The 27,965-nt window shown below is 44.0% G+C and overlaps 1 protein-coding gene across 1 annotated transcript; it reads left to right on the top strand.

The window, feature by feature from the left end:
- Window positions 1–79: 79 nt before the first annotated feature.
- LOC128968036 (disintegrin and metalloproteinase domain-containing protein 9-like) lies at window positions 80–27,715 on the top strand. Its single transcript, XM_054382356.1, has 22 exons — window positions 80–161; window positions 1,820–1,917; window positions 2,809–2,885; window positions 3,495–3,573; window positions 4,505–4,581; window positions 12,068–12,287; window positions 12,773–12,838; window positions 12,924–12,995; window positions 14,401–14,573; window positions 15,236–15,320; window positions 17,973–18,094; window positions 19,519–19,690; window positions 20,499–20,588; window positions 22,127–22,322; window positions 22,967–23,072; window positions 23,214–23,388; window positions 23,859–23,939; window positions 24,449–24,554; window positions 26,111–26,243; window positions 26,647–26,710; window positions 27,228–27,280; window positions 27,637–27,715. Exons 1-22 carry the CDS (start codon window positions 80–82, stop codon window positions 27,713–27,715), a joined length of 2,406 nt encoding a protein of 801 aa, XP_054238331.1.
- The last annotated feature ends 250 nt before the right edge of the window (window positions 27,716–27,965 follow it).

Below are 27,965 nucleotides of genomic sequence, written 5' to 3'. Positions count from 1 at the left end.
TCCCATCACTCTAGTCTCCTGTGCAGAGCAGCTGAGAGCTGGGTAGGCAATACCTTCAGTCTCTCTGGGGAATACAGTCATGATAAAACACAGCCTGGTTCTGCTCACTTTTGGAATAACTTTAACTGGAAAACCTTCTTGGATAAAAGGTAAGCTTTCAGGTTTTGCTACATATTCAGAAAGTTTCTCCATGTCTTCTTGTGCTCAGCAGTCCAATGTAATGATGATTTGCACATTCCCAGTGGGGTCACCACCCTCCCCAGATGCTAGGCTGGTAGCTGATCTGCTCATTCAGAAAATCTGGTTCAAGAAAAAGCTCTCTGGAAATGATGACAGGTTGAAGCTTTTTACAGTTGAGCTCTTTGTGTTTGCTTTTATTCTCCAAAAGGTAGAAGGTATGTAAATATATCGTCCTCCACATGGGACACTGCTGGTGACAGCTGCAGTTACTGTCACCCTCATCGACAGTAAAGACTAGAAAAAGATTTATTCTCCAGGAATGTGAGGGAAATCCCTACAGTTTTTAGTTCCTCATTAACTCATTTCCATTTACGTTTTGGCTTCAGATTTTAGATTTAGGTGTAACAGACAAAATGCTTTCCCAGAAACTGATAGATATTTTTATCATGTGTATTAAGGACAGTTTTCAGACTTTAGGTTTCAAAATGTGTTAGAACTGCATTTCCACTGTTATGATACACTTCACTCACAAAACACAATGGATTTTGTGATTTAGATAATGAAATTACTGAAGAGCGAAGGCTTGAGTGCCAATATTCTTTGCAGACCTATTTGCTGACAGCAGCTTCCACATTTTGATTGCAGTGGTAGTCTTTAATGCTAACCATATGCTACCTAGCCTTTAGAAGTCCTGATGTTATCTCACAGGTAGAGATCATCATTACACTGAAGAATCCTCCTCCTCACTTTGACTGGGTGATTCTGTGACTTTTTTGCAATTATGAATTCCTTTCACAGAAAGGTGGGAGGCTGAGAGTGACTTTGTGCTGCTATAAATGAGAAATACTCTTGTTTCCTTAGGAAACAACAGTTTAAGAAGGAAGAAACCACTTTAATTGCCTTTATAGACATGTTTACCTGAAACCAGACACTCAGCAGAGTCGTCTTTAGCTTCCTGCACTGGCATGATGCTCTGGAAATAATTCCGATCTCATGTAAAAGGCTACAAACCTTGTGCAAAGGTTTGACTGGAACAAACAAAATGCAGTGTTAGGCAGTGGCAGCTGGCAGCGTGGGGAGCCAAGCCAGGTGGCAGAACTGTATCCAGAGGACAACTCTTAAGTGTTCCTCAGGGCAATGGGGAAAGGAATATGAGAAAAGGGATTTGCATGGAAGGAGAAAGCTGAAAGGTGAGTCAATTTAATCAAGGAAAGAACAGAAGGAAGTAGAGACAGGAGCAAGAGGGAAGAGATGAGCAAGTGCTGGACCTAACAGCAGCTAGAAGGCAAAGCTAACAGCAAGTGACTCTAGCCAGTTAAAGACATTCCCCGAGGTATTTGGGGATGGAATTTATTCCTCAGCAGATACAATGTTCTCCACTTCTTTGTCCAGCAAGTTCTGAAAAAAATGAATTAAAATGTTGATTTCTGCAACTTTCCCAGCACAATCCAAGAGTTCTGGGCCAGACAGAAGAGACCATTCTGACCATGGGCAGTCAGACCTTGTACTGGTGATGTTACTCTTGCTCCATTCATGGCCAGATCAGAACAGGGTTTTGGTAGTCACTACTGTGTAGATTCCAACTTAACATCCTAATTATCCTTTCTGATTCTTTAGAAATGTCAAACTTTATTTGTAGGTGTGTCTTCTGAGCAGACATCTAGACTTTCTACATTAGAAATAATTATTCCTCAAAGCCTCACAGGCAGAGAAAAGCATCACACATCCTTCCAAGAGGTTTGTTACTCTTTTTCTTCTCCTGTTGCTGGTTTTCACAATACTGTCCTATGTCACACATACAGTTTATGGTCTATAGAGATGATGATGATTATTGTGAAGGAATGTGCTCCGTGCTAGCTCTTCAGATTCTTAGTGTTTTCCCAAATTTTGAGTAAATATCTTCCAAAAAAGGGAAGGGCTGTGACTGCACTCTAAGTTAGCATCTTTCAAACTTCTGTGAACAGCCTTGTTAGGCAGAAGTGAGAAGGACCATGAATATTTCCATTTCCTCCATGTCAGAGTAGATGTTGAACTCAAACATGAATTAACATCCATGCTGTGTATCCCTTTTTGCTCACTGTATCTGGTCTTTGGATAACCAGAGGATTTCAGCCATGCAGCACCTAAAGGGCTTGATGCTCACTTTGGAGAAGTGGTCCCAGAGATCTGTACAGGTTAATGAGTTAAAAAAGAAAGATCCAAGCCTCAATTCTTCAGCTGTGAGGTAACTTACCTTTGTGCTAGATATCAAGTTCAGTTACTGAAGTAACTGTTAATGAAACAGCATTAGTCAGCTCTGTGCAAACCACTTTGGGAAGGCACAATTTGCATAAGGAGTGTCACGAAACACCACACGATAGTCCAGCAAAAAGTGCATACATGGCCTGTGCCCCTGTCTTCCACAAGCAAAGCTAGAGATTATTAGAGCATAAACTTCCCAGAGGAAAGAATGCAGAGTGTGCTGCTGAGACTTCAAAGCATAGAAGGCATGAGGGTCAGCAATTTGTGTTTTGGTAGATACTTCAAACATACATAGTAGTTGGACCTCTCTTGTCAGGCAAAAGACAGGACTGACAGAACCAAGTAGAAAATCACCTCATGAAGTGTTCTCTTTTGTTCTGTTTTCAGGAGCACCCAGATGACAATCTGATTTACTCAGTTAAAACCAGCAATGGAACCTATCTCCTCAAACTGAGGAAAAAGAAGTATGTGATAGAGTGTTCTAAGGAACTGTGGGAGTTAGTTGCATACAGACAAGTATCTTGATCCTGACAAAATTCAGAAGAAAGCATTTAAATGTCAGATTGTAGTAATTACAAAGTGACTCTGTTAAATAGTCTCTGTTACAGTAGTGCCTTGCAAATAGAAAAGAATCCTATTTTTTTCTAATCATGAAGAAACTTGTTTTGATTAATTTCTTATTAGCAGCACAAGAGAGCACATTTCAGAAAATCCTTATGGGAAATGAGGAGCCAGTTCAACATTAGCTTTGTGGTAGCAGGAGCGAGGGTTGTTAAGCCCTGTTGTATTTAAACAAATTTTTCTGCTACTGTTGTTCCTCATTCCAGAGCATTGAGTCCCTGATGCAACACAGCCTGCTCAGATGCTACCCTATGGGTATTTGAGTTACAACATTTCAAAACAACTTCTTTTCCAAATAATACAGCTCACTTTAAGGGATTTTGTTTCACATATGTGTATTTTAGTAATGATAATGTAACACTAGTGTGCTGCTAACAGAATGTACTTACTAGGATTCTGAACTTCTTGTTCTCTAGACTGCTAAAAGAGCATTAGGTTATTTTTGTTTCCAGAGAGCTTGTCAGTGAAGACTTTATACTGTATACATATGGGGAAAATGGGAAACTGGAGGCAAGACAATCAAAACCCCAGGTATTGTATACAATGAAATTCCCTTTTTGTGCCAAAGCTTCCTCAAAGAAGCGAAGCCAAGCTTGGGGAACTGATGGAGCTAAGGATGACAAGGATGCCTCTGTATCTAAATGTGCTTGCAAAGCAAAAGCCAGTGCCCAGGCATTACTTCTGAGGGCCTCCATAGCTCTGTGAAAGGATAGTGACAGTCAGTGACATTTGTGGCAATGGAAGGGAAGAGGCTAGCAATGCACAGAAAATATCTGCAGAAGAAAAATGTATTTGCTGGGAAAGAGGCTTTTGTGAGGTTTCACATTTGCAGCATTGTTGTTAAACCACGGACACAAAACACACAAAGTTGTGTGGGATAGCAGGGAGTGGGCTGTGTATGGTGATACAGCACTGCTGCTTTCCAGGGTGTGAAAGGAGATGCCAGAAGATGATGCCAAGGCTGAATGTGAGCTACCTGATTAGGTCTTCTTTGCATAGTATGTAATTAAAGGTGCCATGGCAGCACCAAAGCTCTGTAGCTTTTAGGTCCCACATAAAGCAAACCTTATAAATACTTCTGGATTTCATTTCAAATTTCAGCTGCATGTGAGCTCAGTGAGACTCAGTTGGGTGCTCTGCATATGGGAGATCTCAGATCAGGCTTTGAGAGGGGTCTGTCTAAGAACAGGATGAGTAAGGCAGTAGACAGGATTTTGCTAAAAGCTGGTGCTGAGTTAAGGTAAAAAGCTGTTTGTTTTCTAGAACCAAGGGACAAAATGCTGTTGCAGTCATTCATGTCATGTCATCATTTGCCCCAAGGTTGGGATTACTTTTAGAACAGGGAACTGTGTACCAGCCAGCCTTAAAGTCACGCAAATAAAAAGGTTAGTTAGAAAATAAGTTTGCATGCGAAGGGAACAATGTCTTGTGTCATTCACTGTGTGGGTTTGTTGCATTGCAGACACACTGTCATTACCATGGTACCGTTGAAGGAATTGCTGACTCAATGCTTGCTCTCAGCACATGCAGTGGCCTTAGGTATTACCTCTTGCTTTTTTCCTTTAGGATAATTCATGGTGCAGTACCAAAGTAATCCAGTTAAAAACCAAGCTGCTATTCACCATACAGCTGGAGAGAAAACACTATCTCTTTGTCAGTATTTCACCTTTTGACAAAGCTGAAACTCCTGAGAGGTTTTAGTTTCCCCCAAATTGTATTTTCCCCCCTTTTGTAAAATTCATTCACAGAAAAAAAGATACCATGAGAGGAGAGTGTAAGTGTAGGCAGAAATTAGGCATGAACTGAGGCCTCTCTTACTTGATGTGAATGTCTTGACCAGAGGTAGCTTTGTAGAAGTGCTGTCTGATGAAGCTTCTGCTGAACTTGAAACACCCCTGCAAACAGTTCTGTCTTCGGACTGGGGGCAATTCAAATGAGTTCTGAGGAAAACTTTTGACCAAAACTGAACCACTTTTGTGTTTCAAACCCAGTAAAACTGCATTTATTTGAGAAACATAAAGGGGCCAGATGAATGCCTACAAGATGGTGTTCTCCACACAGAATCAGTCCATATGAGCTGGCAAAATGAGACAGCAGGCACAGCAAATTCTGCAGATATTCAGAATGTGCTCAGCTGTTGCCCTCAAACACCCTGGTGATTGCTTTTAGCCTCTCTTTCTATCTTAGAAGATCTCCTTTTCTAAAATGCTGGTTTACTTTATCTGCATAGGGCTAGAGATAAAGACCAAATGAGATCCTTTGCATCACCTTTGTGCCCACAGCCTAGACTCATGTAGTAACAATTTGGCTTTCCTGCTAAGTGATTCAAGGATCCAATGTGTGATCTAAGTTCTATTTGGATGTGCCCCTTGTATGAAGATAACTCAAGAAAATAATTGAGTTCAACACAGTGGCATGAACAGTTGTAGTCTTTAAGTATCCAGCTGGTATTCACTCACCTAGTCATAACCATGAGGGGAAAACTGTGGAAGAATTGTTCATTCTTTTATGATTATGTGGTGGTTTGAAACTGTCTTTTTAATTTTTCCTTGCAAAGTTCAGAACAGAGAAAGTGAAAGAATGTAAATAAGTCACTATTGGGTGTAAGAAAGCAAAATAACGATTGTTCTAAACACTTCCATTGGATAGATAGAAATGTTTAAGAACTATTACCCAAAACAAAGTAGGCATTCTGCACATTCTGCGTTCGGCAGTGGGGGCAGTTGCTGGGCTGTCTGGCTGCTGTTTCTTCTTCTCTTCTGGCTGAAGATAACACACTGACCTTGGCAGCTAAGTTAACAACTTTCTGCTTAACTAACTCTGCTTCTCTGTCCAGGGGGGTCTGGGGGGGAAGCTCCTGGGAGAGGGAGGCCCCTTTGGGAGGGTCCCCTTGGGGGGAAGCAAAGGGAGATCGGTTGTGCTTTTTCTGTTGATTGTATATATTTGTGAATGTCGTGAATTTTGTATATTTGTATATATTCATTGCATTTCATTGTAGATTTTAGACTCTGCTTGTAAATACAGCTTTTCATTTGCTTCCAGACTGGGCTAGCCTGGTTATTGTCGGTGGGGGGGGAATTTCAGCTCACACCGACACACTTTTTATTTTTGGCGCTCCAGCTCGGGGCTCGATTGCTTGTGATTTATTTCTGCTCAGATTAGGAAGCAAAATGAAGCTGTTTTGGATTTTGAGTAATTTTATTTCATCTATTATCGGTGTGATTGTTTACAGATGGGCTGTTTCCTGCATGATAGACAAGATTGTGAGATATGTGGCATATAAGTCGTTTCTTTGGGTTAAGAACAAGTTACTGAATGTTGGTGAATTCTGTTGTGGTCTTATTGGGCTAAAAAGCTATGGTAACTCAACTATGGATCTGCTAGCAGACACATATGAGTTTGTTACTCCTCTTACAACTACAGAGGGTCTTTGGAACCAGTGGTACCCTAAATATCTTGTGCTTGCCTTAATTTTGTTGCTTCTTGGAATAATCATATGGCTACTGATAGCACTGTGTCAAGAAAGACATAAGGCTACTTGCTCTTCCAACTCTGCTGTGAATGTGAAAACCAAGACAGTAAATTTGGTGGCCACTGTAACCAGAAAGCGTAAAGGAGATGCAGATGCTGCAGGAGATGGTGCAGATGGAGATGAGGGTCCTTCTACTCAGGGTCCCTCTGTTAAGAAAGATCCTTCTGATGAGGAAGAGAGGGTTAGCCTTAAAACTCTGGTAGACCTCTTGAGACCCCACATGGATGATGGAGATGTAGGTCAGGATGTAGACCCTGGTAGATTAGCAACTGCTGGTAGTGCCTCTGAACTCAAAGAAATTCAACGGAGGATTAAAATAGGATTATGGGGACAGCAACCTCAGGATGATGATGAGGAGGAGGAGGAGGATGACATACAGTCAGCTAATGCACCCAGACAGGAAATTAGACATGTGAGGAAGGATTACATCAGAGGAGATAATGAGCCAGTCCTGTCTTGGCTAGCCAGGTGTTTTGATATGGGAGCCCCAGCATTGGTGGTAGGCGACAAGTCGGCCTCTCAGTTGGGGATGCTCTCAAAGGATACAGGCATAGACAGGCATCTAGGCAAGTGCATTGGTAAATTTTCTCTGTGGGCACGCCTCCTACTGGCAGTCTCGCTGAGGTACCCCAGCAGAGATGATTTACCATGGAACCCTAAGCCTTGGACCACAATAGCTGAGGGAATCAAGCGTCTGAGAGAGTTTGCTGTGAGAGAAGTAATGTATGGAGATCATAAGACTCTGAATCCTGATGAAATTCCTGTTGGAACAGGCCTTGCCAAAAAGCTCATTAAGCTTGCTCCTCCTAATTATGCTACTATTCTGGCAAGCAGGATTGTGGCAAGAAATTATGGTGAAGCACCTCCTACTGTTGGCCATTTCACTGACCAAATGAGGCAGTTGGAGGATAGTCTTGCACATACTTCTTTGGTTTCAGCCATTGAGGCTCTGTCTGGAAAGATGGAGAATTGCATGAAAGAGCTGAAGGAGGAACTTAAAACCTCCATATCCAACTTGATGAAGGGGGATGATTCTGATTCTTCTTCCTCCAGATGGATACAAGTTTCAGCTGTTAGGAACAGACGTGCTCCAAGGAGGCCATTCCAGAATAGGTCAAACCAAAACAGACAGCAGAGGCAATCACGTGGCAGTATCTGGATAACTCTGCGTGATCAGTTTGGTGAGAACATGAACAGATGGGATGGTCAACCAACTTCTGATCTTTTCAAGAGGTTACGGGAGCTGCAGAGGGGCAGATCCCGAGGTAGCAATACCAGGAGGCTAGCTGTCGCTTCCTCAGTTTCCCAGAACAACTCTGATAGCTCCAACAGTGATCCTAATTCTGATGCTGGACATTGTGCCAGCTGTACATGTGGAGGTAATCCCCACCATTAGGGGTGCCCTGCCTTCCGCCAGGGGGAGGTAAGGGATAATAGAGATAACAGAATCTATTGGGATGTGTACATCCAGTGGCCTGGCACTTCAAAATTTCAGAAGTACAGGGCCTTGGTTGACACAGGAGCTCAGTGCACCATAATACCATCAAATTATCAAGGGGGAGAATCTATAACTATTCAGGGAGTCACTGGTGGATCTCAAGAGTTGTTTAAGATAGAAGTTGATATAAGTTTAACTGGGAAGCAGTGGAAGAAACATACTATTGTAACAGGTCCTAATGCACCTTGTATTTTGGGAATTGACTTTCTGAGAGAAGGGCGTTTTAAAGACCCTAAGGGTTACAAATGGGCTTTTGGAATAGCAACTGTAGAAATTGATGGAGGAAAATTGAAGTTGTCCATTAGACCTGAGCTTTCAGATGAATCTGCAGTTGTTGGACAACATGAGATAGAGGATGTAAAGCTGCCGGTTGCTTCTCAAACTGTGCATCACAGACAATACAGAACCAACCGTGACTCTTTGGTGCCCATTCAAAACTTGATTCGTCAGTTGGAGAGTCAGAAGGTCATCAGCAAAACTCATTCACCTTTCAACAGTCCAGTCTGGCCTGTGCGAAAGCAGAATGGAGAGTGGCATCTGACAGTTGATTTCCGTGCCTTGAATGAAGTAACTCCACCCATGAGTGCAGCTGTACCAGACATGATGGAACTCCAATATGAGCTGGAATCCAAGCAGGCCAAATGGTATGCTACCATAGACATTGCTAATGCTTTCTTCTCTATTCCCATAGCAGAGGAATGCAGGCCTCAGTTTGCTTTCACCTGGAGAGGCATTCAGTACACATTCAATCGTTTGCCCCAGGGGTGGATTCACAGTTCAACCATCTGCCATGCAGTGATCCATGATGCTTTGGAGAAAGGTGGAGCTCCAGAACACATTCAGTTCATCGATGACATCATCGTCTGGGGTGAGACTGCTGAAGAAGTCTTCCAGAAAGGTAACAAAATCATTGACATTCTCTTGCAAGCTGGTTTCGCTATCAAGCGAGACAAGGTGAAAGGACCTGCCAGAGAAATCCAGTTTCTGGGAGTGCGGTGGCAAGACGGTCGCCGTCACATCCCAATGGATGTGATAAACAGAGTCTCCACCATGGCAAATCCCACCAACAAGAAAGAAACTCTGCGTTTCTTAGGTATAGTGGGATTTTGGAGACTGCACATTCCTGGATACAGTCAGATTGTGAAACCTCTATATGATGTGACTCGAAAAAGAAACAGTTTCCAATGGGGTCCTGAGCAACAAGCAGCCTTTGACCAGATCAAGCGAGAGGTAGTCCAAGCGATGGGTCTGGGACCTGTCCGAACTGGTCCAGACATTAAGAACATTCTGTACACGGCCGCGAGTGACAATGGTCCAACCTGGTGCTTATGGCAAAGAGCTCCAGGGGAGACACGAGGACGTCCTCTTGGTTTCTGGGGTCGTGGCTACAGAGGCTCAGAGGCAAACTACACTCCAACAGAGAAAGAGATTTTAGCTGCTTATGAAGGAGTGAAAGCTGCTTCTGAAGTCATCGGAACTGAGTCACAACTTCTTCTAGCTCCTAGATTGCCAGTTCTGAATTGGATGTTCAAAGGCAAAGGTTCTTCACCACATCATGCAACAGATGCTACCTGGTCTAAGTGGATGGCTCTGATAACACAGAGAGTTCGAATGGGAAATCTCGAAAGGCCTGGTTTGGTGGAGGTGATCACAAACTGGCCAGAAGGCACAAGCTGTGCTAAACCTCCAGAGGAGAGAGTAACTCGTGTTGAGGAAGCTCCTCCTTACAGTGATCTGTCTGATGATGAAAAGAGATATGCTTTGTTCACAGACGGTTCCTGTCGTCTGGTTGGGAACAAGCGGAGATGGAAATCTGCAGTGTGGAGCCCAACGCGCAGAGTTGCAGAAGCGAGAGATGGAGAAGGAGAATCCAGTCAATTCGCAGAGGTAAAAGCTGTCCAGCTAGCTCTTAACATAGCTGAACGTGAGAGATGGCCAAAGCTTTATCTCTACACCGACTCATGGATGGTAGCCAATGCCTTGTGGGGTTGGCTGAAAGACTGGAAGAACAATGTCTGGCAGAGGAAAGGAAAGCGAATCTGGGCTGCAGATCTGTGGCAAGACATTGCTGCTCACATTGAGAGAATCCCAGTGAAAGTGAGACACATCGATGCTCACATTCCTAAGAGCAAAGCTACAGAGGAACAACACCACAACCATCAGGCAGATCTAGCTGCAAGAGTTTCCCAGGTGGACACAAACTCTGATCCTGATCCTGATCTTGACTGGAAACACCGAGGTGAGCTGTTCTTAGCTCGGTGGGCCCATGACTCGTCAGGACATCAAGGCAGAGATGCAACCTACCGATGGGCTCGTGACAGATCCATTGACATTTCCATGGATGCTATCACACAAGTCATCCATGACTGTGACATTTGTGCTGCTATTAAGCAGGCAAAGCGGATCAAGCCCTTGTGGTACGGTGACCGATGGTCCAAGTACAAGTATGGTGAAGCCTGGCAGATTGACTACATCACTCTACCTCGTTCTCCATCTGGTAAGCAGTATGTGCTGACTATGGTAGAGGCAAGCACTGGATGGCTGGAAACTTATCCAGTTCCTCATGCAACTGCACGTAACACCATTCTTGGTCTGGAAAGACAAATCCTGTGGAGACATGGAACTCCAGAGAGGATTGAGTCAGACAACGGAACTCATTTCAAGAACAATCTTGTAAAAAACTGGGCCAAAGAGCATGGCATCGAGTGGATATTCTACATTCCCTACTATGCACCAGCTGCAGGGAAGATCGAACGCTACAACGGTTTGCTGAAAACCACTCTCAAAGCCATGGGGGGTGGATCATTGAAAAACTGGGAGAAACATTTAGCACAAGCAACCTGGTTGGTGAATAGTAGAGGTTCAGTGAATCGAGCTGGACCTGCCCAATCAGATTTGTTGCGAAAGGAGGAAGGTGATAGAGTTCCTGTTATCAGAGAAAAGAATCTGTTAGACAAAACTGTTTGGGTATTTTCTCCTTCAGGAGAGGCCAAACCTGTCCGAGGGGTGGTTTCTGCTGAAGGTCCTGGTCACACCTATTGGGTGATGCAAGAAAATGGTGAAATTCAGTGTATTCCACAAAGAAATCTAACTTTGGCTGAGAGAGGTTAAATTCAGAGTGTTGCACAGATACAGCATCGCGCCCAAGAGGAGAGTTCATGAGATCTACGGTGCACAAACCCTGAGAGCCCTGAGTCACCTGAGAGTCCCTGTTCCTTTCTTCACTCCATGTGCGAGGAAACAAGCTGTTTGCTCTTTTTCCTGTGATTTGACTCTTTTGAATCATCTACATCTGAAATAGCCGGAATGGACTATGGTCTTTATTCACCTATTGTTGTAGATATTATTTTAGATTAGATAAATGATAGTAGCAGCCAATGGAATTGTTTAGAAGGGGTGGACTGTGGTGGTTTGAAACTGTCTTTTTAATTTTTCCTTGCAAAGTTCAGAACAGAGAAAGTGAAAGAATGTAAATAAGTCACTATTGGGTGTAAGAAAGCAAAATAACGATTGTTCTAAACACTTCCATTGGATAGATAGAAATGTTTAAGAACTATTACTCAAAACAAAGTAGGCATTCTGCACATTCTGCGTTCGGCAGTGGGGGCAGTTGCTGGGCTGTCTGGCTGCTGTTTCTTCTTCTCTTCTGGCTGAAGATAACACACTGACCTTGGCAGCTAAGTTAACAACTTTCTGCTTAACTAACTCTGCTTCTCTGTCCAGGGGGGTCTGGGGGGGGAAGCTCCTGGGAGAGGGAGGCCCCTTTGGGAGGGTCCCCTTGGGGGGAAGCAAAGGGAGATCGGTTGTGCTTTTTCTGTTGATTGTATATATTTGTGAATGTCGTGAATTTTGTATATTTGTATATATTCATTGCATTTCATTGTAGATTTTAGACTCTGCTTGTAAATACAGCTTTTCATTTGCTTCCAGACTGGGCTAGCCTGGTTGTTGTCGGTGGGGGGGGAATTTCAGCTCACACCGACACAGATTATTAGAGGAATTCTCTACATTGGTGGCAAATGGTATGGGATGGAGCCACTCAACGCATCCAGCACATTTGAACACATCTTTTACCAGTTAGAAGGTATGCAGGATGTCTCCTTCCAGTGTGGTGTGCTGAATGGCAGCCTTCATCAGGAACAGCTGTTTGTGAAGCAGGCTGTGAAATATGCTTTTTTATCAAACAGCACCTCCAGCAGGGAACAGCTTCTTAGGGTAAGTACCTTTCTGTCTGTGTCTTGCACCCAAGCCTTCTCCTTGATCTGACCCAGTCAAGGGTCTTCAGAGATCTTTCTTTGGCCTGGTGTCATTGCAAGTAGACTGGCAGCAACTTCCTTGTTGCCTTCATTAGCATGGGCCCCAAACTGGTGGAAGTATTGCTAGGGAAATCCTGAAACAGAAGAACAGCACAATGGGAAGAGTTTGAAGCAAGGAATCTTTTAGCAGATTTGCCCAAGACAGTCTTGGGTATGATGTGAAAGGCATGAAGCTGCCGTTCAGCTCATGCACCCCAGTGTCTGAGCCCAGATGAATTACTGACATACAGATATTTGTGTGGAAATCTCAGGCAAATTGATAGACCACGTTTTTAAAAAATGCATAACTTCTTTATAAATCCATGAGGTGAAAAATCACAAGAAAGATAAGTAAAAAGAAGAAGTTTGAGCTCTTTCTGTTGACTTGTGCTTTCTGCTTTGCAGCAGAAGCGAGCTGTCCTGCCACAGGAAGGCTACGTGGAGTTATTTGTGGTTGTGGATAACAACAGGGTAATGATTTCATCCACTGCTACATGCATTTTTATTACACCATTAATTTTTTTTCTCTCTGACATCCTCATATGATATTTTACAGTTTTTGATGAAGGATTCTGATCCTGCTGCAGTGCAAAAGGAAACAGTTGAGCTGATTAACTACGTTGATGGGGTAGGTCAGATCAGTTGCTGAGGTTCAATACTTTCTACTCCAGTATGGTTTTCAGAAGAGCAGCTAATGAACTAAATCTGAACAATTGTCTTCTGAAACTGCCTTTGGAAGTTACTCAGCAATTTTTAACACATTTAAGGCACCTCATGAATCTAAGCACAGGTTTTACAGAGGTGTAGACAGAGGGAGAGATGCAAGATGATTTTTAAACCACTTGTCCATGCTCCCAGACTATGGCTGCTGCAGGAATGTGAGCTCTCCAGTAGGTTTGACACTTCCAGTTCTTTTTTGATTAAGAAAACACTCAACACTGTTGTGGTGGTTTGAAACTGTCTTTTTAATTTTTCCTTGCAAAGTTCAGGACAGAGAAAGTGAAAGAGTGTAAATAAGTCACTATTGGGTGTAAGAAAGCAAAATACTGATTGTTCTAAACACTTCCATTGGATAGATAGAAATGTTTAAGAACTATTACCCAAAACAAAGTGGGCACTCTGCACATTCTGCATTCTGCAGTGGGGGCAGTTGCTGGGCTGTCTGGCTGCTGTTTTCTTCTTCTTCTCTTCTGGCTGAAGATAACACACACTGACCTTAGCAGCTAAGTTAACAACTTTCTGCTCTAACTAACTCTGCTTTCTGTCCAAGGGGGGCCTGGGGGGGGCAAGCTCCTGGGAGAGGGAGGCCTCTTTGGGAAGGGTCCCCTTTGGGGGGAAGCAAAGGGAGATCGGTTGTGCTTTTCTGTTGATTGTATATATTTGTAAATGTTGTGAATTTTGTATATTTGTACATATTCATTGCATTTCATCATAGATTGTAGATTCTGCTTTGTAAATACAGCTTTCATTTGCTTCCGGACTGGGCTAGCCTGGTTGTTGTCGGAGGGGAGGGGGAATTTCGCCTCACACTGACAGTTCTTTTTTGATTAAGAAAACACTCAACACTGTGAACAATTTTTACCCTAAAAGGTTGGACTAGATGATCCTTGAGGTGCCTTCCAACCTGGTATTCTATGAATCTATGGATTCCATAAGCTCTGTGATCATTTGCTCCCAGTTTTTCCTCAAGACAATCAGCTAAGGAAGTGAATGAATGTGGTCTTTCCAGGCTCTCCAGCTGCACTTGATGATCTTGGAGGTCCTTTCCAGCCTGGATCAGAGGTCTTGATGGTTGGATGATCTTTTCCAACCCAAAGAATTCTATGATTCTAGGTTTAGGTATCTTCATGAAGTAGATTGCTTTTCACTTATCTATTCTTTCCTAACATCAAACTGTTAATTATTCAAAGAAAATGAAGTTATGGATTGGTCACAGTGTTCAGCTTATTGCTTACTCAGTAGCAGTGAGATAACCTTTCATAACTCAGCTGAGACAGACTGATGGACAGTGATTGTCTTTGTGGTTCTTTCAGATGTATAGAGCATTAAACATCCACATTGTTTTGGTTGGGTTAGAGATCTGGACAGACACAAACCACATATCTGTGATGGATGGTTCAGCTGGAGATGTACTGAGCAGATTTGTGTCTTGGAGGCAGGAAGATCTTCTCAAGCGATCACAAAACGACGTTGGGCATCTCATCATGTAAGTGGTCAGTGGCAAAAGTGGCCATGCTGCCAGGGCAATTGGTCTGTGAGATTTGGGGGCTGTGTATGAAGGAAAATGTAACTAGAGTAAAATTCACTACACTTCCAAACTGTTTTAACCTGGAAAATGGCAACATGTCATGAATTCTTTATAGACAATCAAGTCCAGGTAGCTCTGCTTGTGCAGGCTGCCCAGAGAGGTTGTGGAGTTTTCTTCTCTGGAGACATTCAGACCCCACCTGGACACATTCCTGTGTGACCTACTCTAGATGATCCTGGTCTGGCAGGGGGGTTGGACTTGGTCTTTTAAGGTCCCTTCCAACCCCTAACATTCTGTGATTCTGTGCAGGGAGGTCAGGCCAGATAGCCTCCAAAGTGCCTTCCAACCTCAGCCATTCTGTGAACTTGGAAGCAAAGATACACAAGATTTAGGTGTTGGATCATTGTTTCCAAGCTGTATTATTCATTATTATATTTCAGACTCTAATATTAATTATTAATAATAGTGAAACACTTCCATGGTGATACATTTCTTCTTGATTTCAAAAAGGCCACATTTAGTCTTGCAATATTTGTTTCCAACTTATTAGTGTGCTTGAGTAGAAATCACGAGCTTTCAGCCTCTCTTTCAGCAACACCTTCAAACTGCTTTTGTTGCAGAGGGAGAAGCTCTTATGGTGGGTCCATTGGAATGGCTTTTGTGGGTACTGTCTGCTCACAGGTCCAGGGAGGGTCCATCAGCACTGTAAGTACCTCCCGTGGTTGTTATTGGAAGAAGCTAGGGCAGGAGCTGCTAAACTGCTAGTGGCACAAAGAGGCACCTGAACAACTGAAGGCTTTCCCCTCTGCATGCACACAATGCAGAGGTGTAGCTACTGCTACTGCCAGATACTGCTTCCAGAGAGCTACCTGCCAGAACATCCCAAATAAAGTGCCCTTTGCTGACCTCTTTGCTCAAGTCACCCCAGTCTTGAAGCTGTATGGTTCCTGTCATGGGGGTTTCTTATGTAAAGACTTGTGCATTAAAACAAATCAATTATATTTTCCAATTTCTCTCTTCAGCACATTCCAGTCCTCTTGGCTGAGTTATTCTTGAAGTAGTAGGATCAGAGGGCTGATTTATTCTTGAAGTAGGATGATCAGAGGGCTGGAGCACCTCTCCTATGAGGAGAGATTGAAAGAGTTGGGGCTGTTCAGTCTGGAGAAGAGAAGGCTCCGAGGTGACCTTATTGTGGCTTTCCAGTATCTGAAGGGGGCTACAAGAAAGATGGGGAGGGACTTTTTAGGATATCAGGTAGTGATAGGACTAGGGGGAATGGAATGAAGCTGGAAGTGGGGAGATTCAGACTGGATGTGAGGAAGAAGTTCTTCCCCATGAGAGTGGTGAGAGCCTGGAATGGGTTGTCCAGGGAGGTGGCTGGGGCCCCATCCCTGGAGGTGTTTAAGGCCAGGCTGGATGAGGCTCTGGCCAGCCCATGGCAGGGGGTTGGAACTGGCTGATCCTTGTGGTCCCTTCCAACCTGACTGATTCTGTGATTCTCTGATGCCGGTGTCCTTTGTGCAGGTGCAGCGGCACAGCTCCTCTCAGCTGCTGCTCCACATGGACTAACTGTCCTTAAAGAGTAAGGGCAAAGTGAAATCAGAAGGGCAGCATGCTGACACAGTACTCAAAATGGATGGATATTGGTGAAGGATGGACCTAAACTTGAAGGAAAGCTTCAAAAACACAGAAACAATGCAAAATTTGGCAGTCTGGTTGTGGCTGCAGAATTATTATTGCCATAATGAACGCATTAAGGATTGCCATGATAAAATAGGTATCACCTCACCCTGTTCCTCTCTGATGAACATTGCCTTTCAGACCCAGCTTTGCCTCTAGTTTTGATTTATTCAGTGCAGAGGGATTAGATGGAATAAGAGTTCTGCACATTGCAGTGCAGAAGGATTGGATGGAATAAGAGTTCTGCACATTGCAGCGCAGAGGGATTGGATGGAATAAGGGTTCTGTACATTGCAGTACAAATCTGATCCTTGGGGTTTTGAACTGTTTTGCACAGAGAGAGACAGCACAGGGTACAAGCTCTTTAGGAAGGATAGGCAGGGAAGGAGCTCAACATGAGCTGTCAATGTGCACTTGCAGCCCAGAAAGCCAACCAGAGCCTGGGTTGCATCAAGAGAAGTGTGGCCAGCAGGTTAAGGGAGGTGATTCTCCCCCTCTGCTCAGCTCTGGTGAGACCCCACCTGGAGTACTGCATCCAGTTCTGGAGCCCCTATTACAAGAGGGATATGGACATGCTGGAAGGTGTCCAGAGAAGGGCCACAAGGATGAGCAGAGGGCTGGAGCTCCTCTCCTATGAGGACAGACTGAAAGAGTTGGGGCTGTTCAGTCTGGAGAAGAGAAGGCTCTGAGGTGACCTTCTTGTGGCCTTCCAGTATCTGAAGGGGGCTACAAGAAAGATGGGGAGGGACTTTTTAGGCTATCAGGTAATGACAGGACTAGGGGGAATGGAATGAAGCTGGAATTGGGGAGATTCAGGCTGGATGTGAGGAAGAAGTTCTTCTCCATGAGAGTGGTGAGAGCCTGGAATGGGTTGTCAAGGGAGGTGGTTGAGGCCCCATCCCTGGAGGTGTTTAAGGCCAGGCTGGATGAGGCTCTGGCCAGCCTGATGTAGTGTGAGGTGTCCCTGCCCGTGGCAGGGGGGTTGGAACTGGATGATCCTTGTGGTCCCTTCCAACCCTGACTGATTCTATGATTCTATGATTCTAGTATTTTGCTCCTTTTTTGTAATTCTTTGTTGCATAAGAAAAGTCCATCCTCATACCACTTAAGTTCACAGCCACGGTGCTTATGGGATGGGAATGCAGATACAAAATAATGTGCATTAGCTTTACTTTTTACATGGGTAGACAGTGAATATACTGCACCCTAAGTGCCTGCAGTTCCCCAGGGTAAGGCTAGAAACAGGCCACATTTGAAAGGTGGCTAAATTACTGATAAACCACTGGGGTTTGTCCTTCATCCTTGGGGCAGTGCCAGTACCTCCAGAGATTCCTGCCCTTACAGTGTGGATACCACAACATCGTGGGCAACCTGAAGAGACAAATTCTGCTCTTTTAACAGTCTTTTTGTCTTTGAAGACTTCACTGAAATGGGTGTGATGATTGGGTAACTGTCTCATTATTCAGAATATGATCCTAGGAGAAGGAACAGAAAGAGTGGCAGGATCTGGCCCTACTGAAAAAAAAACCAAGAGATAAGTTGTCCTTGTTGCTTTCATTTTGCAATACAGTTCAGCATTTTGTCTTCACAGGCTCTGAGAGCTTGGCCAAATCAGTAGGCAGAAGCTTGGCACTGTCTTCCTTTTTGTACCTTTTTAACAGTGATTCTCTCTGTTAGCTGCAGCACACCAATATGCTACGTCATGCCACAGTAGTTGCACACGAACTGGGGCACAATCTGGGAATGACACACGATGACCAGAGGTGTCCTGCATCCTATATTATGCACAGCACAGACAAGTAAGATTTCCAGCTACCTGATTTTACTAGTGCTTATTTACCTGCTGTGATCATGCCTAAGGAAACTCCCATAAATCATGAAGAACTCTTGAGAATGGGGAGCTGTTTGGACAGTTTAAACACAGAGGTGAATTCACTGACTTGATGTTCACAGGTTGCATAGGGTTGGAAGGGACCCTCACAGGTCATCTGGTCCAAGCCCCCTGCAGTGAACAGGGACACCTCCAACTAGAGCAGGCTGCCAAGAGCCACATCGAGCCTGACATCATTGTAACTCATTTCTAATGTCAGCTGTTTTCCAGTCCAGTCATTCTTTCTTTGAAGCATTCCTCAAACTGTTTGTTTTTTTTTGTTTTAATTACAGTCATTCATTTATTTTTCCCCTGCTGAAAGTGTTTTGCATGTATCCACTGGCCTTATGCAAACATGCATCCTTCACACAGATGCTCTTAAACTCTCAGCCTAGTTTTTTTCAGTTCATTCATTCTTTGGTTTCCCCTTAAGATAAAAAGATTACATTATTTTATCTACCCACATTTGTATTACCCAGTCAGGGTAATTGGATGTTGGGCAAAACTACTGACATTGAACTGTTAGAGGGGGTCCAGAGGAGGGCTGCAAAGATGATCAGAGAGCTGGAGGACCTCTGCTATAGGCAAAGGCTAAGGGAGATAGGGTTGTTCAGCCTGGAGTGAAGAAGGCCCCAGGAAGACCTTAAAGCAGCCTTCCAGTGTTTGAAAGGAAAGCTGGAGTGGGACTTTTACAAAGGCTTGTAGTGACAGGACAAGGGCTAATGGCTTCAAACTGGAAGAAGCTGGATTTAGATAAGACATTAGGAAGAAATACTTCACCACAAGGGTGGTGAGGCACTGGAACAGGTTGCCCAGAGAAGTGAGGGCTCCAACCCTGGAAGTATTCAAAGCCAGGTTGGACAGGGCCCTGAGCAGCCTGCTCTAGTAGGAGGTGTCCCTGCCCATGGCAGGGAGGCTGGAACTGGATGACCTTTAATATCCCTTCTAACCCAAACCTTTCTATCATTCTATGATACTATAAGAAAATGCATTCCTGAGTTCTTAGGGACTCCAAAGGAAGCTGAATGCCTTTCTAGAAATCATTTATTAATCAAGCATTTTTAGCCTGAGTACAGACACGGTCTTTCTAAGGCCAGCTTTATGTAGGAGGCCAGAAAGGATAACGTGATGGTCTCTTTTTTCCTTCTGAGAATCCTTGCATTTATGTTATATATTTTTAATTTCTAGTACTGTACTCTAGTGCAAAATAAAGTGAGAATGAAGTACCTCATGGACTCTTAGCATTATGAAACTTGGGATTCATTACAGATTGGCAATATTTGAAGGGCTTGAGTTGTACTTTTTCCTGTAAGCGGAATATTTATAAATTTTAAAAAAAGTTATGCTTTCCAGTGGTGCCAGGAATTTCAGCAGCTGCAGTGCTGATGATTTTGAGAACCTTATTCTAAATGGAGGAGGAAACTGCCTTAGAAACCCTCCAAAAGCAAGCAACATTTACAAGGAGCCTGTCTGTGGTAATAATGTGGTCGATAGCAATGAGGAATGTGACTGTGGCAAACCAGAGGTAATGACTGAAATCCAGCTGGGTACTTATTGCACATTAAATTAGATTTGTTGTATAACACTGGCCTTCTCTTTTCCCTGATTTGAAGTAATATCTGTGGAGTTTTCCTTGTAAATTTCCATTTTTGCAAGCAACATAAGGATACATTTTAGAAAAAGATTAACATTATTCCTTGACTTCCATGGGAACTCAGTTAAGGACTACAGGACTCCACAGAGCTTTGAGCCCATGCCTAAAACAGAACAGCATTTCAGTGCAGAGTACATGGAAACACCAGGGGGGGTGTGCTGGTTTTAGCAGTGTGGGCATTGCTGTTACTGCTCTGCTCTACAGAGCTCTATAGCTGTAAACAGAACTCTCTAAACTTTGAACTCTGCCTGTTGCATTTGCATGGTCAGAATGTCCCTCAAACTGTGGGATGTGTTGACTTATTCTTTAGAAGAGAGGTGTCTCAAAAAGAAAGAGCAGTGAATCACAAAGCTGTCAGCAAACCCAGGTGCCATTGTATAGCCTTTTTCTAAGCCATGAGCAGAAACCAACATTTCTCTACATTAGCCTGCTAGTGTAGTGGAAAAATAAGATGGGGAGAGGGTATTATTTAAAGAAGTATTATTTAAAAACCAGTGTGTTCTGCTTCTTTTACAGTCCACTTAAGGCGTAAGCCTATCCCACACCCTGTGGTACAACACATAATACATGCAAGGGATGGTGTGTTTAAGGTTTAGTTTGTCTGTGCATTTGGTTTGATGCTGTACTCTATAGAGCAAGGCCAAAATCCTGTGTCCCCTTGTCTGTGGGTGTTCTTCAGGAGTGCACTAACCCCTGCTGTGATGCTGCAACTTGCAAACTCACCCCTGGATCACAATGTGCTCAAGGGCTGTGCTGCAAAAGTTGCAAGGTAGGCTGTGTTTTACTGAGCTAAACTGGTAATATTTACTAGAACTCTGTAATGATTGAGAAGAGCTGTTGTAGTACTCTTGATGGATTTTCACATTGTCAGACCATGCTCACCAGCAGAGAGCATGTAAGCAGAGAACGGGTGCCAAACAAGCCTTGGGCAGTAGTTTGGAAGTGGAATGTCACCTCTGTGGCATCCCTTGTAGGAGGCAGGAGCAGTCAAGGGGCTCACCAAGACCTTCTCCAAGGTCTGTGAGAGTTGGCTGCTTTTTCATTTGTACTTGGCTGCTTTTTCATTTGTACTTGTGTGCATGTTTGGATGAACTACCCAAGTCCTCTGCAGGCTCAGCTCATAAACTTTGTATCTACACCATGGGAAACTGAGGGAAGATTTGGCTCTTTGTCAGATACTGATTTGTGCCTGTGCTTAGCCTGTGCCTGGGACTGAACCATAGCAGTTGCCCTAATTACCCAATGACCCATCTCCAGGAGAGAAGGGGGATTGGGAAAAGGAGAGGAGACTCATGGGCTGAAAACAAAATGGAATGAATGGAAAACTGATATCAATGCCAGTATAAAGTACTCAAAGTTATACTCAGCCCAGCAAAGGTACAGCAGCCACGGTAAATGGGTCACAGTAAATGGGAAGGCAGTCATCAAAAGCAGAAAAAGGAAGAGAAACAGGGTCAGGAGGAGCCCAAGCAGGAAACCCCCCATCCTCAACAAACTTCCCCCTTTACACTGAGTGTGACAGTTTATGGTCTGGGACACACCTGTAGCCACCTCGGGTCAGCTGCCCTGGCTGACTCCAAACTGCTCCTGGCCTGCAGCCCTTGGCTGGCCTAGGATTCTACCCCAGCAAAATTAGGACAACCTGAAAAACTACTTTGTCTTTCTTAAAATCACAAAAGGTTCCCAGCTGTCAGGGTTTCATGTTAGAACTTCCACTGTTTCATATTAAAAGTAGAATGGCATTGCTCTCTGGACATTAGGAAAAAAATATTTGGGCAAGAGTGGTCAGGCATTGGAATGTGCTGCCCAGGGAGGTGTTGGAGTCACCAACCCTGGATGTGTTGAAAGGTGGTTTGGATGTGGTACTTGGGGATATGGTTTAGGGGTGAACCTTGTAGAGTAGGGTTCTGGGTTGGACTTGGTGATCCTGAGGGGCTTTTCCAACCTGAACGATTCTGTGATTCTGTGATTCTGTGGTTCTCATTTATCTCTACAGCTCCCTGCAAGGAGATTATAGTGAGGTGGGGTTGGTCTCTTCTCTCTAGTATCCAGTGATACAATGAGAGCAAGTGGCCTGAAATTGTGCCAGGGGAGACTTAGATTGGAGATTAGGAAACATTTCCTTATGAAAGAGTAGTCAGGCATTGGAATAGGTTACCTAGGGAGGTGATGGAGTCACCATCCCTGGAGGTGTTCAAGAAACCTGTGGCCATGGTGCTTTGGGACATGGTTTGATGGCCATGGTGGTGTTGGGTTGATGGCTGGACTTAGAGGTTTCTTCCAACCAAAACAATTTTGTGATTCTAGTTTAAAGTCGCAGGAGCAGAATGCAGATCCAAAATGGACTTCTGTGACCTGCCTGAATACTGTAACGGAAGCCATGCCTACTGTCCAGAGGATGCTTACATCATGAATGGTTACCCTTGTGACAACATGAAGGCCTACTGCTACTATGGAGTATGCCAGAGTTTTGACTCACAGTGTGAAGCCATCTATGGAAAAGGTATGGTTCCCATTCAATGTGAAAAGACTTGCAGTCTCCTAAAGACATTGCCAGTTTTCCTTTCTTTCTTGGATGTTTAAGGCTGTTGTGGTAGTTTGAGGCCTTTAAGTAAAAAATCATGGAGTTTGAGTCATCCAGGAGGACCAGAAAGCTCCAGGGATGGGCAGGAAAGTTGTAATTTTGTTATTCAATCCCATAATTCTGCTGTTTCTTTATAAGTTGGCAGCTAGGCCAACTCGGTCTCTTTTCTCCCTCCTGTCTGCTCTCCGGAGGGAGTCCCTTCTCTGCTAACAATGGGGGAGTAGTCCTGTTTGTGGCCTTCAGAGGCCTGACTAATTTCCCCTGAGCAATCTTGGCCTGCTTAGGTCTAATGGAAGGGAGGCAGCAGAAGGGGGGATTTGTGGTTTAGTCTGGTTGGGGGAAGGTTTCTGGGGGGGTTTCACGTATCCTGTATATGTATTAGGTGTTGAGGATTCGTGTGTTCTGTATTTTCCTGTGTAGTTTTGAATATAATTCTGTATTTCTCTCCAATTCAATGAGAGCATCTTTATTGTATGTCTTTTGGGAGTAAAATTATTTCTGTCCACTCTTTAAATGAAGACAGCTGTGCAGTGGCTGACTAAGATTCTCTGGGTTTCACACAGGGGCACGAAAAGCACCTGATGTGTGCTTCGAGAGAGCAAACATGAAAGGAGATAGGTTTGGAAACTGTGGAATGAGAGGTGGAGTCTACAAGAAATGTCCTGTACAGTAAGTCACCAGCAAATGAAAGCTAACCCCAAAAATCTTCCTTGCAATGCAAGCTGAGAAGTTTGGCTGGGCAGTGTGTTTGCAGTGAGCTTGGGCTCTGTTCTGCTCACCTTGTCTCTGGGTGTCATTTGTTCCCTGCAGGCACAGTCTGTGTGGCAAGCTCCAGTGCACATCTGTTAGTCTTCAAAATCTGCCTGCCTGGAGCGTTGTCAATAATGCCTCTGGGGTTTTATGTTGGGCTTCTGACTTTGACTTGGGATCAGATGTCCCTGATCCTGCTCAAGTTCATGATGGAACAGCCTGTGGAGAAAAGAAGGTAAAATAAATCACAGAATCTGTTCCACCAGCTGGAAAGCTCTTGGCTTTCCAAAGCACTACTTAGCTCTCTTATTGGTATGCCATAATACAACATAAATCTGCCTTCTCAGGTATACAAACAATGAACTAGCTCTTCAAAAACTGGGGTGCTACAAATCCCTACTGCAATAGCAGTTATTGAATCACCCCACCAAAATGCATCCACAGACCTCAGAAAACCTGAGACAAATGCAGCTATGAAATTGTACAGCCCCGAGTGTTCTCTCAGCCCTTTCCCTTGCCATTTGAGACAGTGCTGGAGACTTGTAACCATGTATCTTTCTATAGCACAATGCAGGGCATGGCTTAATGGCCATGGGGGTGTTGGGTCAATGGTTGGACGAGATGATCACAGAGGGCTTCTCCAACTGAAACAACTCTGTGATTCTGTGAAAAGGATTTGTTGAAGTTCTGTGTCACCTGTTCCAGGCTTGTGTGGGTTTTGAATGTGTTGATGCAAGTCGCCTGGGCTACAGCTGTGATGTGAAGCAGAGGTGCAATGACAATGGGGTGAGTAGATGGTGCTTGCATGCCCTGGTTCCTGAAGACAGAGACAGGGATAAAATCCCTGCATAAAAGCAATCACCAGATGGCTTTGGGGGTTCCTCTTATCTGTATTGGAAGGAAGGAAATAATAATAAGGAAAATACTGCTCCAAAGAGGGCAGCTGAGTGACTCCTGCTCTACATATTTCTATAGGAAAAACCAAAATGGAGTCCCAATGTTTTAAAACTGAAGAGTTCTCTCTGAGGAATCTATTGCAGGCAAACAAAACCCCAAAGATTAAATTCTGGGAAGGATAATTCCTGGTGCCTGCATCACTGAGTGTTCTGGGATGTTCTGGAGAGGCAGAGCTCACGCCCAGTGACTACCCCATGGGTTTCTATGCTGTGCTAGGCAGGATTTCCTGTTTCCATGCACAATTCTTAATGATTAACTCCAAACAGATACTGGAGATTGGGAATGGCTGCTTCCAGAAGGCATTGCTGGCTTGACTAATCCCTGCTGTATCCCTGTAGGTGTGCAACAACAACGGGAACTGCCACTGCAACAGGGGCTGGGTGCCTCCCTTCTGTAACCAGTCCGGGTACGGCAGCAGCGTCAACAGTGGCCCAGCTCACATCGGTAGGCTGCTGGAACTGGCCCTCCTTTGCTCCCAGCCACTGCCACAGCCACCTGCCAGCAACAGGCACTTTGTCCACTGCTGTTTGCTACTGCATGGGACACTCGGTCACAGACTGACTCAAAGAGCAAACCTGACTGTCTGATGTGTAGGTCTGCAAACACCTAGGAAGTTGGTCCAAGGGGGAATTAGACCTCTCTTGGCCTGAGAGAAACAGCAACACAAGTTGCTTAAAATTACTGTTACATGTTTTTTTAATGGCTAGATCCTTGAACATTTATTTAGGTATTTCAAACAGATTTCTGATAAAATGGATGTGATAGAGCAAGAGGATGAAACCTGTATATATGGAAAGGGTCAACAGAAATAAGAGGGGTAAGGATATGCAGACAGCAAGAAGCAGCTGGTTTGTGTAAGAGCCATGACATCCTGCAAAGGGAAAATGGAGTAGACTTTGTTGGCCTTCTGTGGTGGGTTGCTAATCAGGCCAATGGGATTATTTAGACCTTATCATTATTTTCCTTTTTACATCCAATAGTTTTAAATCCAATAGATTTATTTACATTCTACCACTTTCTGTTCAAGATCTGTGGAAAATTTTCTAGGCACAGCCTTGAAACTACCACAGCTTCACACTGAGAGACCACACAAAAATGTTTTCCCTCTCTTTGTTTCCAAGCATAGGTCATCACCTGTAGCTCTATGAGGCAAAAAGAAAGCCAATTCATATCTGATCTAGTGTATCTAAATTCATATTTTGGGAAAGGGAAAAAACGGCTTAGGAAGGCAAAGAAGAGGTGCAAGCAAAACCAAAATGAATTTGTTTGCTTTAGAATTCTTGGAAAACAAAGATAGAAAAGGAAAAAGGTTGAGTATGATACACGATGGAGTGGGTAAAGCAGAACTTGTGGTAACATATGGTAAATCCTGCTCTCCTGATTATAGCATGTATACATTCCAGTGGAGTTACAAGTTTTAATCTATAATCATTTGAAAATGTCAACAAGGAACTACTAGAGAAAGTCTGGGGGAGGGCTATGAAGATGCAGAGGGGAATAGAATGAGGAAAGGCTGAGAGACCTCTGGCTGTTTAGCTTGGGAGATGAGTAAACTGAGAGGGGATTTTATCAGTGGTTAACACCTAAATGGAGGTGCTCAAAAATATGGGGCCAGGCTCTTTTCAGTGGTGTCCAGTGACAGGACAAGGGGCAACAGGTAGCAACTGGAACCCAGGAGGTTCAGTCTGAAGATGAGGAACAAATTCTTTCCTGTGAGGGTTCTGGAGGCCTGGCGCCCAGAGAGGAAGTGGAGTTTCCTTCTTTGGAGAGCTTCCAACCCCACCTGGCCATTGTGATCCTGGGCAAGCTGCTCTGGATGACCCTGCTTTAGCAGGAGGCTTGTGCTAGATGATCTCGAGAGGTCACTTCCAACCACCACCATTCTGTGATTCTGGGACTGTAGTTTTTTCAACATAAATGTGATTTTAGCAGGAAAAAATGCTTTAAAATGAAGTTAAATGAGGTCACTATCTTACATGATTCCAATTCCTTTTCTCTAGATACATCACTTCGGAATGGTCTGCTCATTTTTTTCCTCCTGGTGTTGCCAGTACTCATCATGACTGTGTTAGCAGTAATTAAGAGAGATGCAATAAGAAGGAAGTTCTGCAGGAGAAGCAGAAAACAACACAGGTATTTCCCTTCCTGCAACTGAGTATTTCAGCACTGAGAGCATGCTCCAGATCAGTTTAGCAGGCAGGCAAAAGCTTTAGCTACACACAGAATTCCCCAAAAGAAAAGACTTCCCTGCTATAGGGACTCTAATGGCCAGTACCCTGCTATTAGGTGGTTTAATGAAGCCCCTCCAGTTGTCAGCTCTCAAGCATTTTTCCCCCTAATACACTTCACTTCCCTAATTGTTATGGATAATTGTGTTGCACAGACACATTGAAATTACTTGCCCAGGATAGAAAGGGGTGGAGTCAGGAACAGAATGCAGAGCTCTGAGCTGTAGCCTTGTCCCCTGAACAATGCTGCAGCCCTGAAGGTGACTAACCCAGCAGGGATCTGCCTGATGATGTGGGGTTTATTTCAGGGATACCCATCTGCAGCAACCAAAGCAGAACAATGGACCAGGTCACAACACAAGCAATGATCAGGTAGGACAGACCCATAGTTGCATTATTTCATGGTGAGTAACCCAAACTATACAGCTCCTTCTCTTGAGTATACTTACTGATCACTTGATGCTCTTTGATATGTTGAAACCATCTGAAGTCCCAAGGGTTTAAAACAGTGGTTTCAAGGGGTTTTGAAGTCCAAGTGTTTCCAGTACATGAAGGGGGCTACAAGAAAGCTGGGGAGGAACTTTTTACAAGGGCTTGTAGTAACAGGATGAGGAGGAAGGGATTGAAGCTTGAGGAGGGCAGATTTAGACTGGAGATTAGAACTTGTTCAAGGCCAGGGTGGACAAGACCTTCAGCAGCCAACACCAAGCAGAGACTGAGCTGAGAAGTCAAATCACTAATGAGGATCAGTTCTGGTCTAGTTCAAACCAGGAGGGAGAATAGGAAGAATGCCACATGTTCTAAAATGCCATTCCCTTGATAGTGAGTCAGGAGCTATACCCTGAAACCTGTGTGTTGTTAACTTGATTTTCTGAAACATCTTTTCCAGTCTGCCACATCGAGTCCTGATTTTTTCACCATATCACATTTCCCTGCTCCAAGGTTTGTAGCATTTAAACCCTTCTCACTTCACATTTGCTGTGTTTACATTGCTGTGTCACTGAAGTGAAGTTACTGAGGTCTCCTGTCCTGCTTAGGAGGATTTTTCATGCAGCACCATATGAGATAAAACAGAGTAAATGCTTGAAGGAGAAATGCAGTTCTAGTGCTTGTGTAGAAACCAGCACAATGGGACCAGCACAAATGCTAGCAGGGAGAGGAAGAGAGAGGGACAGAGAGGGTTAAATCTATGTATAAATGCTAGCAACTGTTTAAAGATGGTGGTAAGGAACCAGTTTACAAATACCAGTTGTCTCAAGTCATTAAATACATCACACTATCTGTTTTCCACACTTCAGGCAGCCAGTACAAACCCAGTTTCCTGCAGTTTCTCCAGGACCTCTAAGACCTCCAGTCCCACCTAAACAAGCTGTCTGACTTGCTTCTTGGGAGCCCTCAACCAATTCTGACAAGTCTGAAAAAAACTAAGAGCTTGGGATCCTCCAATCCTCTCCTTGTGCAGCCAAAATGCCTTCTGCAAGCACATACCTCTGGGAAAAGGCTTGATGCCAAGAGGCACTGAACACAGATTCTGTAACACACTGATTTCCTTCTTTGCTGCTGGCTGTGTTTATGCCTCTTCTACCTCACCTCTTGTTTTTATTTTTAAATCAGAAGTCTGAAGTTC

The sequence above is a fragment of the Indicator indicator genome, chromosome 7 (assembly GCF_027791375.1).
Source record: "Indicator indicator isolate 239-I01 chromosome 7, UM_Iind_1.1, whole genome shotgun sequence".
Classification (NCBI taxonomy): domain Eukaryota; kingdom Metazoa; phylum Chordata; class Aves; order Piciformes; family Indicatoridae; genus Indicator; species Indicator indicator.
This window is presented reverse-complemented; position numbering and strand designations above follow the sequence as displayed.